Source organism: Rhinolophus hipposideros (genome assembly GCF_964194185.1).
Source record: "Rhinolophus hipposideros genome assembly, chromosome: 15".
Classification (NCBI taxonomy): Eukaryota; Metazoa; Chordata; class Mammalia; order Chiroptera; family Rhinolophidae; genus Rhinolophus; species Rhinolophus hipposideros.
This window is the reverse complement of record NC_138061.1, coordinates 26,201,241-26,218,739: the sequence shown is the minus strand read 5'-3', so window position 1 is coordinate 26,218,739 and position 17,499 is coordinate 26,201,241. Positions and strand designations below refer to the sequence as shown.

At 48.4% G+C, this 17,499-nt stretch overlaps 2 protein-coding genes across 6 annotated transcripts in view; one reads left to right on the top strand and one right to left on the bottom strand.

The window, feature by feature from the left end:
- MMS19 (MMS19 homolog, cytosolic iron-sulfur assembly component) overlaps positions 1-875 on the bottom strand; it is a 37,524-nt gene extending 36,649 nt beyond the window's left edge. The window contains exon 1 of one of the 3 annotated variants that reach the window (XM_081073510.1): positions 663-875. Coding sequence is in view for 2 of the 3 variants with exons in the window: in XM_081073508.1 (XP_080929634.1) it covers positions 663-774 (112 nt within the window). In the remaining variant the exon portion in view is untranslated. The remainder of the gene's footprint in view (positions 1-662) is intronic. The other 2 variants (XM_081073508.1, XM_081073509.1) reach the window with 2 other exon arrangements.
- A 315-nt stretch (positions 876-1,190) lies between these two features.
- The window catches only part of UBTD1 (ubiquitin domain containing 1), a 52,874-nt gene continuing 36,565 nt past the window's right edge, over positions 1,191-17,499 (top strand). The window contains exons 1-2 of one of the 3 annotated variants that reach the window (XM_081073504.1): positions 1,309-1,707; positions 6,014-6,052. In XM_081073504.1, the coding sequence (XP_080929630.1) occupies positions 1,638-1,707; positions 6,014-6,052 (109 nt within the window). In that variant the 5' untranslated portion in view covers positions 1,309-1,637. Of the gene's footprint in view, positions 1,708-6,013; positions 6,053-17,499 lie in introns of all 3 variants that reach the window. The other 2 variants (XM_081073505.1, XM_081073506.1) reach the window with 2 other exon arrangements.

The window sequence follows — 17,499 nt, the reverse complement described above, 5'->3', positions numbered from 1 at the left end:
AGATCCCTGAACTTGTCAAATGCAGGAAACTGGAGATCTGGGAAAAATAGAAAACCAAACACCACATGAAATAGTCATGAAGCAAATTAATCAAGGACTTGACTACTAAGAAACGGAGGGACAGTCTTAAGGACGCGTCTAACACCTCACACTCCCCCCAGGCTGGCTTCTCTCCTCCTCTCCAATTACAGCCCGTCCACGATCAGGCCGCCGGCCCCTCCCAACACGCCACGCGACTGGAGCCGATGCCTCTGAGTGTGCTTCTCGTCCCGTTAACCCCCCAGGATCAAAGAGCTTTCGCGACGTGGTCACCAGACTCTGCCCTGGAGGACCCGGGGCCGCGTCCCAGTCCCCCACCTGCCTCATCTGCGAGCCGCTGGCCCTCGCTAGGCCGGATTCCCACCTGTGAAATGGTAATCACTCTCCCAGGTAACGTGCCGGCGCACGGGGTGGCTATACACCAAGATGAGGGGCGTAAGGGCGTATTAAGGAAGATGCAAGTAACTGTTACGCCTCTTAAGCACGCGGTGCTCACAATCTGCCCGAGACCGATCTCTCAAAGTCACCGCTGTCCCTCACTCCCTTCCCGCCCCACGTCTATGCTGAGGCCGCTCCCTCCCGTTGGCCCCCATGCGAAAGCCGCGCAGCGCCGTCTGCCGTACCTGCAGCCACTCGGTCAGCGGGGCCCTCCTGCTGACCCATGACGAAGTCGTGCACGAGGCCCCGCAGGGCGCCTGTGGGAGCCACCGCCTCCAGAGTGGCGGCGGCGGCCATGACGCGAACCAGAGACCGTGGGAGGGGAAGTGGGCGGTGGCACGAACGGAACTCTCAGCGCGTGCGCCTCCTGAGCCAATCGCCTGGCGGAAGCAGAAGGCGGGGCGCTCCCTGATCACGTGCCTGCCGGCTCCAGGGCAGGCGGTTCTAGGGAGGAGTGGGATGGGCCCTCCCCCAAGGGGGCGGAGCCTGGAGTGGCCGTGGCGGCGCGGGGAGGGGAGGTGGCTGCTGGGCACGCAGCCGGGGGCCATTGAAGGCGAATAATTCCCGGCCCTGCTACCCCGGAGACGGGCGGCGGGGCGGGCCCCTAGTTGGGTGGGGTCGAGGGGCGGTACGCACCCTGGGGGAAGCCAATGAGAAATCAGATCCGGCCCAAGGGGGCGGTGCCGTCGGTCACATGCGCACCTGGGGCGGGCGGTGGCGGCGGCGGCGGCGAGGGCACTGCGAGCCCACAGCAAGGAGCTGGGCCGGGCTGGGGCGGGGTTAGGCAGGTGAGTGACAGGCTCCGGGGGGCCGGCCCCAGCCGGGAACCGCGAGCTAGCCGGGTGTAGCCGCGGCGGTGACCGCCCCCTCTCTCCGCCCCTCCAGCGGAGCTGGTCTTGGGCCGGGCACCGTCGCGGGCCCCCCTGGCCCGGCCACCTGGGACTGTGCTAGGGAGTCGGCCACCTCCCTCTCTCCCCTCGCCGCAAAGTTTGTGGCGAAGCCGGCGTTGGGGCACAGCGCGCCCCCGGGGGCAGATCCAGCAGCGCCCGATGGCTGGCGGCAAGAGCCGTTGACCAGGGACGCCGCCGTCCGGGGCCGGAGCGCGGAGCAGCGGACCAGCCCGCCGCCTCCGGTGCATGGGGCCCGGCTGAGGAGCCAGCATGGGCAACTGCGTGGGGAGACAGCGCCGGGAGAGGCCGGCCGCCCCAGGACACCCCCGCAAGCGAGCAGGTAACGACGGGGAAGGGTACAGGGCCACCGGCGCCCCGCCAGTTGTCCCCTCCTTGCCCGAGCCTTGGGCTTCCCAGGCGACTTCCCATGGCTCCTGGCGCCGGGTTTCCCCGATGGCTGCCCCCGAGCCAGGCTGGGGTCCCCTTCCCCAGCCCTGTGGCCGGGGGAGTCTAGTTGGGGCAACTGCGAGCGCTGACCCGGCTTTGAGCCCAACTCTCTCCAACTGGGAAGCTCCGGGTGGGGGTGGGGGTGGGGGCGGGGGCAGGAAATGTTTGCAAACCGCAGCGGGGCCGGCGGAGGGAAGGAGGGCCCGGGGCAGGGGCCCCACCGGCCGGGCAGCCGGGCCGGGGTCCGACGCCGGCCCGTCGGGGCATGGCTCTGGCGGCCAGGCGGCCCCAGAACTCGGAGCGAGCGAGGCGAGAACAGTCGCTCTTTCCCAAGACTGTCTGTGTCATTATCGGGCTGCAGATCGTGTCTGCCGGAATCCGACTTGCAAAAGCACCGCAGGACTCTGGGAAAGAAATCTTTATTTTTCCCGCAGGGCTTTTCAGAGCCTCCGGTCCGTCTGGGAGTCTAGACAAGATGGGGTGCGGGGTGGGAATAGCCCTCGGGTTTGTTGGGATCCTTGGGGTCCTTTCCAGCCACGGGAATGGGATTTCAACTGGTGATCCGCGAGGGCCAGGCAGCGCCTTCTCACTTTCTCGGTACACTCCTATCCTGGCTCTTCGCCCCGGGAAGAGGTCTGACGGTCGTTTCCCTGGGTCTTGTGCTCACTTCCTTCTCTGAGGTTGTTGCAAGGACCTTCTGAGAATTTAAAAAATCGTGATCTTTAGAGTTGAAAGGCACCTTCTAAACTTGTCTGGAGTCCAAATAGACCTACCTCCTCCTATCTATGAAAAAGCCCACATCCAGAGAGGTTGAGCAACTTGCCCAAACTCTTAAAGCTAGTTAGTAGTACAGTTGGGGCTAGAACATAGTCTCCTCTTCCACTCAATTGCCACATATCCCTTTATGTAAGAGGAGCCACAGGCAGAGTTGTTAATGAAGTGGAAACTCTAGTTGGAGTTTCCTGTCTCCTTGGACACCGAAGGTGTGTTGGTTGATTTGCGGAAACTGGGAAAGAGGATGAGGGGAAACATGGGTGAAGCAGGGAAGGATGTCTGTGTTGTGGACAGGATGACTTGTGGAAGAAGAAATGTGTTTTTGTAGGAACAGGGTAAAATTTAACATTGAAATCCTCTTGGCAACCCTGGCCATTTTGACTGAGGAAAGTTGATTCTCAAACCCAAAGCCTTTCTTCCTTTATTTCATTCATTTATTTAACAAATATTTATTATTTATGTGCTCAGTCCACATGATTGATTTTGTCGCATTTTTCACTGTCGACAGCCCTCTCCTACTTGAAACTCTCCCCCTTTCCCTTCGTGGTGTTTATTAGACTATCTTGGTTTTTTTCTCAGCTCACTCCTGTCCGCCATCACCTCCTAGGTGTGAGCACACCAGTGGTTCAATTTGACATTCCATTTTTTTCTCTCATTAGACTTCCAGAGAAATTTTAATCAGTCCCACAACTCTTTGTCCATTGGGGAGACACTTAAGCTGTATCTTCAACTATTCTTTCTCAGACTCCAGACTCGTGTCGCTGAATGCACTGAACATTGCGATGTAGTTACCCTTAGATTCAGCACTTCTAAAACCAATCTTGGCGTCTCTCCTCCTCAGGCAGCTTCCCTATGCTCTTCCATCCTTGCAGCTGCCTAACTTTAGACTTTGAAGATCTCTCTCTGCTGACTTTCTCTGCCTCCTGTGCTCTGCCTCCCAGCCAGTTAGTCATTGGACCTGCTGGTGTTTCCTTCATCAGGTGGTACCTACCTGCCCCTTCACATTCTACTCCACACGCTTGTCACCTCAAGTCCAACTCATCTCCCAGGTTGAAGTTAGTTCCCCATCAAAGGCAAAATCATCTTCAGTCATTCATCCAGTGCCTGCAAACCATGGTCCCCCCATAAGATGTTTTGTTTGTTAAATTAACCTGTTTCAAGCCCTATTGTTCTATGTTCAGAAAAAAATTTTGTACCTCCTCACTTATACAAGAACTTTAACTTTCAAGGTTGTTCAAATCTGGTCCAGTCCTTATTTTTAAGGCATGATTTCTTTCTCTTACCTGACAATAAAGGCTGCCAGTGTTTGCTCATGCCATTTCCCCCTAGACTCTTTCTAGCCTTCACGGTCCATCTCAAATCTCATATCTTTCTAGAAGCACCTTGCCTGACAGTGCCACCCACTCCCCTGTAGACCTGATTGCTTCTTCTGAGAACTCCCGCAGACACGTTATGCCACTTAACAATTATCTGCTCCATATTATTAGTCATTTCTTTGATGTTTATAGTCTTACATCAGCAACTACATTGCAAGCCTTGAAGACCTGGCTTCTATCTTATCCCTGTGTGTGTGTGTGTGTGTGTGTGTGTGTGTGTGTGTGCCTGTTTGTCTGTCTTTCTCACTTACATAACCATGCACACGCACGCTTGCGCATGTGCACACACACACACACGCACACACACACACAGCATTTAGCACAATGACTTGTCCAGAGGAAGCACTCATTATTTGTTGATTTTAGAAAGCTGACCCAACTTCATCCTACCATTTGAATTTTTCATGTAAACATTTTCCTGAAGTATATATCTGCATTTTTTTTACCTGCTAGTGTATCATTTGGTCAATTCTTTGGGTCCCACTATGAATAGCTCTTTATTCATAGTGTCCAAAGCCAAGAGAAAATGCTGTAAGATGACAAGTTTGGTATAAGGGAAGAAATCCTTCTTAACCTCACACGTGCACCTGGCATTCCTGTAACATCTGCAGTTTACCCTTTGACAAGGACATAGTTTTATGTTGTAACGCCAATGCCTAAAACTCCCCTAGCTCTCACTGTAATTCTTACCTTTCCTTGGTCACTGGTGTAACAGAAGAAGCCCTCAGCAGAGAGCTAGAACCTGAGTTCTGGGCCTGGGCCTGTAGCTGGTTGACCTGAGCAAGTCATCAAACCCCTTTGGGTCACACTTTTATCTTCACAAAGGCAACTGTTGAAAACTGCAAAGTTATTGAGTTGCAATCTTATGCCTTGTCATGTCACCCTTTGGCCTTACTTCTATCTTCCTAGTCTCTTGATGGGTAAAGCAGAGACATGACGCCCACTGGTCAGGCAGTCTTACATTAGCTAGAAGAATTAGGTAATTCTTTCATTTCATCAAGTGTTGTGATTGTCACTCTTTTTCTATTTGTTTGTTTGTTTTTAACTGTTACTCCTAATGCATCTCCAGTAGGTTCTGTGTTCTCCCCTTCAGGTACTGGGTGCACCTGGCATGATGCATAGAATACTTGGGGATTTACTCCTCTGGGGGGCTCCTGCCACTCCAGACATGTACCCTGGGTAGATCAATATCTCTGCCCATGAAGTGGGTGAGGATGAAATAAGAGGTGGTAGAACAGGCCAGTCTCTTGCCCAACTCCACCCTTTGAGAATGTGGCAGGGCTGAAACCCAAATATCTGACTGTGTGATGTGCCAGGCGTATCCACTTACATTCTGGAATCTCAAGCTTGGGGTAGACAGACCCAGGGCCCTGTTTTGGGCTGGTTGGGCTTGGCAACCAGTCAGCTTCTCGTTGTGTGGGCCGCTGTAGCTATTCTTGAAAGAGTAATTGGGCAACTTCTCCATTTGCTCAGTAAATATTGACTAAGAATGCCAGGTACCTTGCTGGCTATGAAGAAACATGGTCCTTGGCCACATGGAGCTTACAGTTTAGGGGGACAGACAATAAACATATAATCATACAAATTACATGTGGTCATACGTGGAAATCCTGTATGAGTATACATACAATTATGTATTATTACGTATGCCGGTGACGCCCATATTTATAATTTTAGCCCATCCTCTCCAACTCTAGCCTTATATATTCTGTAGCCTACACAACACATCTAATGTCTAAAAGGCTTCTCAGTTCAACGTGCACAAAACAGACTGAGCCCTCACCACCACCCCCTGCTCTTTTCAGACTTTTCCATCTTAGTTAATGGTGATTTCATCCTTTCTGTTTCCCAGGCCCCTAAAATTCTGGAGTCATCCCTGTCTCCTCCCTTTCTCGCACATTCCATATCCACTTAATCAATAGATCCTGTTGGCTTTGCCTTAAATACATCCAGAACCTGACTCTCACCATCTTCATCACTTTCACCCTGATCTAAGCTACCATCAGCCTCTTAACTGACCTTCCTGCTTCCTCCCTTGTCTCCCGACAGACTATTTTCAGCACAGCAGCGAGAGTGATGCTGTAAACCGTAAGTCAGATTTTGTTGCTCCTTTGCTCCCCATCTCATTCAGAGTCCTTGTGTTGTTGGCCGACAAGACACGAAATGATTTCCACCAGCTTACCTTTCTGAAGCCTTCTCTTGCACTTCATCCTCTGATCCAGCCCCTGATAGCTATATGAGTCCCTTCTTCCCTCTCCTCCTCCAGATCTCCTCAGACATTCCTTTCCAGTCACCGCCTCCCAGTCCATCCTTAAATCAACCCCCTTCCCTCTACCACCTGCTGTCAGCATTATCTACCATCCTCTTATTTTATTTTTTTTTTATGGCACTTACCATCATCTGACATTGGCTGTCTCCCCTACTGCGTGCAGCGAGAGATTATTTGTGCACTCCCTGGTACCTGGAGCAGTGCCTGGCATATAGTAGATGCCTAATATTTGTTGGATGAAATTAGTGTGTCTAATGGAGTTGGTGAGGTTTATAGAAGAGCAGGAATGAGCAGACCTGATTGCGCTCCAATATTAGATGGGTGTTAGGGCAGGTATCTAATGAAGGAACTTAAGCTGCAACCTCAGAGTGGTGGTCTGTTCCTGGAACTGGCTTCTCTCTTACCCTAGGCCTGGGGAAGGTCTGAGAAACCTGGGACATAATTCCCTGTGGTTTGGAAGCCTCTTGCTAGAAGATTCCTAGGGCTGAAGTACCATGTTTCCCCAAAAATAAGACCTAGCCAGACAATCAGCTCTAATGCATGTCTTGCAGCAAAAATTACTATAAGACCTGGCATTATACTATATTACATTGCATTGTATAAGACCTGGTCTCATATTGTAGTAAAATAAGATTGGGTCTTATATTAATTTTTGCTCCAAAAGATGCATTAGAGCTGATTGTCTGGCTAGGTCTTATTTTGGGGGAAACAGTAGGAGAGCAGAGTGAAGCTCCCTACTAAGGTCCTAGCTAGGCAGTAGCACTTTCTTGTCATTTTATGTGTGCATCTATGTAAGAGTGGCCCCGCCTCCAAGGCACACCTGGTATTTGCAGTCATTAACTCAAGGGGCAGGGATGAGGTGGTGTAATAAACGGAGGCAGGAAGGAGGGTGATGTGGATTCCAGGCTTTTCTGCTCATTGGCTTGCTGAGGAATTTTTAGAATCATAGAACTTTAGAGCTGAAAAGGAACTTAAAGATTTCTTTACCCTTTTTTTTTCTTTTCCAGCTATTAAAAAGAGAACAAAGGTATATCTACTCCCTGCCAAGTTCACAGAAATATGGTACAACCTATATAAAAACTGCATGAGCTCCTTTAAGTTTTGAGTGTGTCAAGACATTGTAGGGAAGTGGTCGAGGTCAAGTGCATTCAAAAGGGAGGAGGTCTGTCTCTTTGCCACTTTCTTGAGTGATGTTGGGCAAGTTATTTGTTTGTGCTTGGTTGATCTTCTGTTTAAAAAATCAAAAGATGGTAACATCTCCAGTTTACTTCAGAGAGATGTTATGGGGTTAAAATAAGTTAACACTGTTTTTAAAATTATTTTCATGGCTGTATGATCTGCTCAAATATGAAGTCCCAACCCAGAGCCTCATCTGGCATTGATGGGAAGTAAGTCATTGGTTCTCTTCTCCTTCCTAATTGTGTGTGTGACTTTGGACAAGCCTCTCGATCTCTCTGAGCCTCAGTTTCCCCATTTGTACAATTCGATGACTATTGCCCTGCCCCCCTCCCAGAGAGGTTGTAAGAATCAAGTGAGATTCTGGATGAAAAGAGACTTTGTGAACTTACAAAGTTTCTATTATTTAAAGCTACAGGATTTTTACACACAAACCCATAGCCAGTGATTCCCTCCCCCCCCCCACCAGATCATTGAAGCTTCTTCTTTTTTTAAAGAGCAAAACTATAAAAGAAATGTTTAAAAACTATTTTTGGATGGGCAACACGGTACTTCAGCCCTAGGAATCTTCTGTTTCTTTCTGAAATAGATGACATGCTTCCAAGCATAGTATACTGAGCATGATAACCTCTCTTTGCAACTCGATGGTGTTGAGTTCGTATCTATATGTACAAAGCACCTGCTTGGAGGTGGGGACCACAAAGGCTTTCTCTCAAAAGCCTTTATCTCTGAAAGAAGAGGGGGTGGGGTGAACGGGTGGCTGGCAGAAGGAAGTTGCCAGGAGAGAGCCTGTTCAAAAGGGACCTACCTCAAAGTCCCAAGCAGCAGTATTGGTGTGGGTAGGCTCTGGAATCCTGTTCCAAGCTCTGAATGAAAAAAGTCCTGCCTAATCAGCTGTTGTGCTTATGACAGCGTGGGGCCCCTGGGCTTCCTAGTCTCTAGAGCAGTAGGCCCTGAACTAAGTAGTTCCCTGCTGCTGTGCTTTTGGGGTTCATGTCTCCACCTATAATTGTTGCTCTGTTTTCTCCCTATCAGTCAGTGGTCACTCCCCCCATTTAAAAAATTGTGGTTAAATATACATAACATAACATTTACCATTTTAACCACTTGTAAGTGGACAGTTCCGTAGCATTTAAGTACATTTACATTGTTGTGCAACCGTCATCACCATCCATCTCTACAACTGGTTCCATCTTCCCAAACTGAAGCTTTGTACCCATTAATCACAAACTCCCCATTCTCCCCCCCCCCCTTAGTCCCTGGCAACCAGCATTCTACTTGTTTCTCCAAGAGTTTGACTACTCTACATACTGTATATAACGGAATCATGTGGTTTTTGTTCTTCTCTGTCTGGCTTATTTCACTTAGCATAATGTCTTCAAGTTTCATGCATATTATGCCATGTGTCAGAATTTCCTTCCTCTTTAAGGCTGAATAATAAATACTCCATTGTATGTATATACTGCGTTTTGCTTATCTGTCATCTGTCCTCGGACACTTGGGTCGTGTCTACCTTTTGGTTATTGTGAATAATGCTGCCATGAACATAGGTGTACAACTATGTTTGAGACCCTGCTTTCAGTTGTTTTGTGTATATTCCCAGAAGTGGAATTGCTAACCCATATCTTAATTCTGTGTTTAATGTTTGTTTTTGTTTTTGTTTTTGTTGTTACCCTAAGCAATATACAGATTTAATGCAATCCCTATAGATTTCAGATGTACAATTCTGTATTACATCATCTATAAATCCCATTGTGTGTTTACCACCCAGAGTCAGTTCTCCTTCCATCACCATATATTTGATCCCACTTATCCTCATCTCCCACCCCTAACCCATTTACCCTCTGGTAACCACTAACCTATTGTCTGTGCCTATGAGTTTTTGTTTCTCATTTGTTTGTCTTGTTCTTTTGTTGTTTATGGTTTATATACCACATATCAGTGAAATCATATGGTTCTCTGCTTTTTCTGTCTGACTTATTTTGCTTAGCATTATACTCTCAAGATCCATCCATGTTGTCACAAATGTTCCTATATCATCTTTTCTTACCGCCGAATAGTATTCCATTGTGTATATGTACCACAACTTCTTTATCCATTCATCTATCGAAGGACATTTTGTGTTTAATGTTTTTGAGGAACTGCCATGCTGTGTTCCTCAGCAGCTGCACCATTTACAGTACATGAGGATTCCAGTTGCTCCACGTTCTTGCCAATACTTGCTATTGTCTGTGGGATTTTTCTTTTTTTTTTGATAGTAGCCATCCTAATGGTGTGAAGTGGTATCTCACTTATCATAGTACTTCTTGAGAGCCCATCTGCTGGGCTCAAATAGCAACACCTCCAATTTCTTGAGCTTGTTAGAATTGTGCCTAGATAAAGTGTAGATGGGCTCAAAGTGAAGCCTGAGGGGTGCCCCAGAGAGGCAAGTATGGGAGCTTGTGGGGGGAGAGTCTGTGACATATTTCTGGTAAGTCAGAATTTGGCTTGCTTCTGGGTTTCTAAATATGTGGTCAAATGTTTGGGATGGATGGATGGACAGATGGACGGATGTGTAGATGGATGGATGCCTCCAGTTAAGCAAAACATTTTTGTGTTATCTTTCAACTGGCTCCTAAAGAATGTTAATGCTGTCTTACTCTGGTTGAGCACCACTGTTTTTTATCTCCCTTTTGCATGTGAGGGATGCAGGACTGTGGTTCAAATGGAAAATGTAGGGATGAGTGAAAGGTAGGGAGTGTTACAGTGACGTGGCAACATGGCATTTGTCTGTTGCTCGAGGCCATGTGCTTTGAGCTTCTGGGGACAAGACCATGTGCTTTGAGCTTCTGGGGACAAGACCATGTGCTTTGAGCTTCTGGGGACAAGACCTCCCTGCTTTCTGAGCTTACAAGGAAGGGAGCTGGAGCTCAGTGTGCATCCACACTTCTGACCCCAGCCCGGCAACTTCTATATCTGTTGCTCTTGGAAAGAGGAATCTGTTAAGAAAAGTGCTGGAGCACCTTCTGCAGGGTAAAGGTTGGGAGAGTGGGGGGTGGGGATGGCTCCTCATTTGTACCTGTCTCCTCTGGGAGGCTGGCACCAAAGCCCAAGCCTGGGTAGTCAGCCAGTCCCCAGGCAGCTTGGGACTTAGAGGCAAGCCCGTTGACTTGGAGTTTTGTTGTTTTTAAGGGCTGGAAGAGATGCAGTAGCAACAGCTCTCCTTTGCTGGGTGTTTCCCATGAGCCAGGAGCATCACATGCAGTATCTCGGTCTATCCTCACAACCACTCTATGGGTGGACATTATTATCACCTTTTTACAGATGAAGAGATCGAGCCTTAGAAAGGTAATATCTCCTACCTAAGGCCACACAGCTGTAAACAGCAACGCCAGGACTGGCGCCCAAGTGGTCTGATCTCAGAGCCCGAGCTATTTGTCCACTGTAGTTTATTTTCACCGGAATGGGAGGAAGAGAAGACGTGTTTTTTGTTTTTCAAATAAAAGTTTATTATTGAGTACCTTCAGGCAACATGCTAGGTCCATTCAGATAATCAACTTATTTGATTGTCCCCCTTTTGCCTATGGGAACATTTTTATGCATTTTACATATGGGAAAGCTGATGGTCCGGAAGGTGAACTGATTGCTGGTGGTCATGATGTTGAGAAGAGGCAGAACTGGAACTCAGTTTAAGTACTTTGACTCAGATTCCGGTGCTCAGAGCTTATTCCGTTGTGCTGTGAGCTTCCTCCCCTAACCCCCATGAACAGAATCTGGGAGGTCAGCTGGGAAGTCTGCATAGTCCAGGGACTATAACCACTTTGCTCCCGTCCCATTGCTGTCACCTCCTCTTTTAATTTACCAGCCCGTAGACCCCAACCTGCACACCTAGGACTCCTATGTGCTTGGCACATAGTAGGTGTTCAATAAATATGCGTTGAATGTTGTTTGAGTGCTGAGTCTGCTAGAAGTAATAGAATTTCAGCCAAGATTGTGTTCCTACAGAGAAACACAGAGTGCAGACATCATTTTCTCCTCCTTCCAGAATGAACCTCCACTTTCCAACTCCCAGATGCCTGGGACTTGAAGAAAAGAGTGCCTTAGAATTATTCCCAAGTTCCCAAGGGAAAAGAGGCAACAGTCACATTAGCAAAGTGCTTGCAGGATCAGGTGTCACTCTTTGTAATTAATAAAACTGAGGCTCCTTTGCTTTGCTCAGCATTTTGCGGTTTTCAAAGTGCTTTCTCGAGTGTTATGTTATCATTTGATCTCCACAGCCATCCTGTTAGGTAGGCATGACAGGAATCATTTTTCCTGGTTTATGGATGATGAAACTGGGACTCAGTGAGGATGTTAAGCTGCCCAGGATTATTGACAACTATGTAGCAGAGAGGCAGAAGCCATGGAAGGCAGTGCTTTGTCGCTATGGTGAGAAAGCCTCAGGTCAGAGCCTCAGTTTCCACATCTGTAAAATGGGACAAGAGTACAACCACATAGTGTATTCAAGGATTATAGATGATGAAGTATATGAAGTGATCCGCATGGTGCCCACACACAGCAGATGCTTAGCAGATGATGGCAGTGAGTTATTAATGACAATATCTAAGACAAAGTTCATTGTTCCTTAGGGGACTTGTATTCTACTGCCTTGTTCAGCCCCAAGTGTTGGGAGGAGCAGACTGTAGCCTCCCCTACAGACCCTGGGAAACCTGATTTTGTCTACCCTCTAGCCCTTCCCCTGGAGTGTGTAGAAAAGGCTGGCCATGCATTTCTTTTGATTGGCAAAATCTGAGGTTGTTTATAAGATACAGTTTTCTTTTGGTAGCAGGTAATTATGACAGTTATAACAAGTGTTTTACGCATTTAGTGTCCATTTGCATTTTTTTATCCAAGCTCCTTCAGCTCGTTAGCTTTGGGTAAGTTGTTTTGGATTTTTGGGTCTCACTTTCCTCATCTGAAAAATAAGGATAACAGTACCCACCTCATAGGGTTGTTGTGAGGATTAAATGAGTTAATGCACATAAAGTCCTTAGAATGGTGCCTGGGATATATTAAAATACCCAATAAATGGTTATTTTTTTTTTTTACTATTATTACCATGCTTGTCACTGTATTTAAGCCAGCTGTCCCCAACCTTTCTCTTCCCTCCACGTTGAGAGGCATGGCCAATGAAGTTTATACACAAAACCTAGCTTCCACTGAGCATACTAACTGATTTTCTACCATTCTTGTTATTCTAATTATTCATTTGGGAAAGCAAATCGGAAGCAAGTTGCTCAAAAGTGATGTTATTAGAGAGATAGCCTTCAATCCAGCTTCATTTTTAAAAATGTGAATCATTCACAAAAACTTGACAATGTCAACTCTTCCCCACCCTTCTTCTACCTCCCTTCCCCCCGCCACAACGGTTCAAGCCATTGTTTCTCAGTGTAGGACACAGCTCACTGGCCCCTGATATTGTGAGCCTCCTGGTATTATGAGCCTTGCGCTCTCCCCGGCTGAGGCAGAGGCAGTCGGTCTCCGGTTGTTGGTTAGCCGCTCACAGCAGCTCACGGCAGCTCTTGCCGGCTGCCGGCCACTCGTGCTGGCCACCGGCCACGGCAACACACAGCAGCTCACGATGACTGCTGGCCACTTGTGCTGGCTGCCAGCCGCCCATGGCAGCACACGGTAGCCATGGCAGCTCAGGCTGGCTGCCTGCCACTCACACTGCCTGCCAGCCACTTACGCTAGCCACCGGCTGCTCATGGCAGCACACGGTAGCCCACGGCAGTACACGGTAGCCCACGACAGCTCACGCCAACCTCCGGCTGCTCACAGCAGCCCAGCTCCAGGGAGAGCCGTTGTTCACAATCTTAGCTGTAGAAGGCGCAGCTCACTGGCCCATGTGGGAATCAAACCGTCGATCTCGGTGTTGGGAGCACGGAGCTCTAACCACCTGAATCACTGGGCCTGCCCTCAACTCTTCTTAGTAATAAATCTTGTGCAACACCCCCACACTCTTGCTGATTCCAGCAACAACCAGTGGCTATGGTTGGGCTGTCTTACACATGCAAACATTTCTTGCCTGGTAGCCCAGGGCTCAGTAGTGCCCTCGGTTTGCTGTGGCCCATCTCCAGTTTGGCACACACCTCTGGGTCCCCTGGGGCTTCCTTCCTGGAGCCTCCTTCCTGGTCGCCCACATTTTTCTGATACACTTTGTCAACTGTAAACACTTCCTCCATGAACTTCCAAGAAACTGGCAATAAACATCCGTGGCAAAGCCACTTTCCACACTTGCTACACAGCCCCCTGCAACTATATTAAAAAAAGGAAAGAAAACAGTTGTTTTATGATCATTATATACTGTTATTTCCTGAGCACCGACGGTGCGGCAGACGCTGCAGTAGGCACTTTATGCACATCTCATCCAATCTTCCTGATGATTCACTGAGGCTGAGATTGTCCTCCTTGTAGGGGAGAGGCTCAGTGATTTTAACTCTCATGTTCAGAATCATACTGAGAAACGAAGGATTTTGGATTCCAAGCCACTGTTTTTGATTTTTGGCCCTGGGTTCCTTCCATGCAATATCTGCCTCACTGTCAATTTCCACTTAAGGGCTCACTGGACCCTAAACAGGTATAGCTGGTTTACTGACGTCATTGCCACCCATGACTAGCAAATAGTCTACTTCTGCCAGTTCTCACAGCACATATCCTGAATGTGCGAGCAAGTGCACTTGGTGACAACCTTCATGGATTTGTCCCTCCTTCCACCTCCACCACCCATGCTGCGTCTGGGAAACAGACCACACTGTCCTCTGTATAATGGGATATCACACATGGCATTGGATTTTTACTTAGCGAATGCGCTGTTTCTCCAAATAAACAGTCATGTGACCTGAGCATCTCACTTCCCAAAACCTCACAGCAGCTCTAGAAATCATCGTTACTGAACTCAGTACCATTTATTAATTTTCGGCCACAGATGTGTGAGGCACCCTGCTAGGTGTTTGACATCATTACCTTCAGTTTTCACATGAGCCTTTAAGGTAGGCATAATTACCTCCACCTTATAGAGGAGGAAACTGAGGCTTAGGTTAAGATGTTTGCCCATGACAGCGGGTGAACTGCTGTTTGAATCCTGGTAGTTGACTCCCCGGGCCTGTACGTTAACCACGATGGGAAACTGCCTTTGAATATTCACTGCGTCTTCCTTGTCCCATGCATGGGACTGTGCTGTCCATGGGGCACATCGTGGAACATGCATTCCTTTTTCCTCAAGAAGCTCACAGTGTAATGGACTGCGTAATACCGGAGCTTCTGTGATTTGGTTTTATTTTTTCCAAACCCGTTTCCGCCTGGGCACACCCAGTGGGCAGAATCAGGACGCACAGTGCTGAGGGTCCAGGGTGAGCTGAAGAGGCTGGGGAGCTGGAGGTGCTCTGCATGCCATGTTTGTGCCCCAGGCCAACTTCTCTGGTGGCTGTTTGCCCTTCTTTCCTTTGTGCTCTCACATCAGGTTTACAGAACCCAGAGGTCACCCAGGTCTGGCCCAGTGTAATATTCTTGTTTGTGGCCCAGTCCAGGGCAGATTGCTGAGGAGGTGGGGGGCTTATTGGCTGGAAACTTACTGTTACCAAGGTCCCAAATGAATTTTTAAAACCTTCACATGCTGTATGTTATTTGGGCCCCCTCCCTGGGAAGCAGGATAGGCTAGTTTTTGGAGTCGATAGGCAGAAGGAAAGCTTCATCGGGCTCTTTGATCTGCATCTGACCCCTCCTGTTTGAAGCTGAGCCTAGCTCTGTCCTGCTAGGCTGAGCTCTGTCACTCTGTGACACGTGTCCCATGGAAGATCCAGGGCCTGAATGTCCGGCTCATTGTTGACCATCAGTCACGTTTCCTGCAGCCCTGGACAGAGGTGCTCAGCCTGCTACTTTTGACAGCACCGTTCCTTGGGCACTGGTCTGTGCCAAGAACCCTGTACCAGAGAAGTGTCCAAGGAGAGACTTGAGCTTACAGGCCCTGTTTTTCATGAGTGCTACCCACCCTTCCACTTCCCGTGCTAGTTTAGATATGGATGGGAACACCCTCTTGTAGGCTGGATCTGGGGCCTTAGTTTTACAGGTGAAATGATCCCTTGTTTAAAAGCTGTGAGATTGGCAGTCTTGCTCAGAACCCATCCTTAATCTTTTAGGGGAAGGGAATTGGCAATTATAACGAATTCAGCTGGAAGAACTGGTTCAGAGAGGTTAAGCCGCTGGCCAAGCCATTGGTCTTCCCTTAAAAGTTAGAGGTAGAACTGGTATCTGACCCAGGAAATCTGACTCCATTCTCTGTGTCCTTTCTGCTACATCCTGGCTCATTCCTGCAAACATATTATATTTGTGCACATATTATACATGTATGTCTCACCATGCATGATAGTTTTCCGTCTATCTAGGGGAGGAAGCAAAGACAAATGTGAGATACCATTTGAAGCAAGACAATGTGTAGACAAGTAGATACAAAGGCAATGTGTAGACACTTTAGAAAGAGTTGAGGTGGGATAGGGCAGGTGTTAAGGATAAGGAAAGAGGGTTTGGAAGATAAGGTTAGAGAGAAGCAAGTAATATTATTTTCTTTATTGTAAAAGTAATACGTGTTCATGTAAAAAAATGTGAACAATACCAGAAGGCCCAAAGAAGAAAATCGTCATACTCCTAGCACCCAGAGAAAGTCCCCATTCCTCATTTGGTGTTTATCTTTCTAGCTTTTCTTTTTTCCTTTTTCTTTTCTTTTCGGCAGTAGAATCAAATTGACTCTATACACCAAGGTTAGGGAAGGTCTTGATAATAAACGGAGGCATTTAGGTCAAAGAGAGCCTCTGCTGGTTCCTGCACATGGGTGCAGATGAATGATGCGGTTTGGGAAGAGACACCCAACATCTGCGAGCAGCCAAGACTAGAGCCTGTGAAGAAGCCAGGGAGGGGCTGCAGCATCCCAGACTCAGGACGCAGATTTCATCACCAACTCACTCCACGAGAGTCTCAGGTTTGTTCCTCTGCTGCTGCCCAGAGGTTCAAGGGAAAGAATCTCTCCTGATTTATCTCAAAAGTTTGCCTCCCCTCACCCCCCACCCCACAGACTCCTTTCTTTCCCATTTATCACCTGGATTTTTCAGCAGAGTTCCCCTCCTCTGCAGTTGGGGACACATAGCCAGTTTTGCCACACCACAAGCTTTGCGGCTGCTTGAGGTCATTTCAGGGGAGAAACTATATATAGCGGAGGACTAGCATCAGGACAGCTCCATACTGTTCTGGCTGTTTAGCACTGCCCTTCTGCCAGTGCCGCCAGGGTCACCTCAGACTCCGGGCCCGATGGTGGGCGCAGTATTGTCCTCCCTTTGTTCCCTCGCCAGTGCTCTCCCACACAGGACCAGGCTTCTGGCCCCTCCCAGGCCCGAGTGAGACTAAAGTAGCAGCCTCGGGAGAAAGGCAGCAGGAGAGTCAGGCGGCCAAAGTTCTCCTTCGGCTCTGCCTCTTAGCACCTGTGCCGTTTCACAACCTGATTCCCTGACTCCTCATCTCAATGATGGAATTGGTCTGGAACAGGAATTTTGTACTATTTGTTTAAGCCACTAGAACACCTTCAGATGCAAGCTTACTAGGTAGCTTGATACATACAACCAAATGGGCACTGCACTGGTGATGCCAAGGAGACCAGGGCCTCAAGAGATTCCCCTGAAGTCCTGGGGTCCTGCAGAGCACACAACTCGAAAACCACTAGGCAAGACAACCCTCTGAGGTTTCCTCCAGTTTTGGGATTCCTGGGTCTGGCCTTGTGATGGCCTCTGGCATAAATGACCCATCAGCAGGGTTGCTGTGACCTCTTGGAGATGATGGTCATCTTGGGTAGACGGGGGGGGGGGGGGGGAGGTTATGGCAGAGGGAAAGAGATCTCGGGGCAGAGTTGTTTGTAGTGGGGTAGTCAGAGGGTTAACAGAGTTTGTGGATCCAGTTTGACTTGCCTCCTCCCACCTCCCTTTCCTCTTAGTGCTAGATTGTCCCACAGAAGAGATCAAAATGAGGATATCATGTATTTCAGCCAAGGGAAATACGTTGAATTTAAGTTGCCTAGAGCTGAGTTACA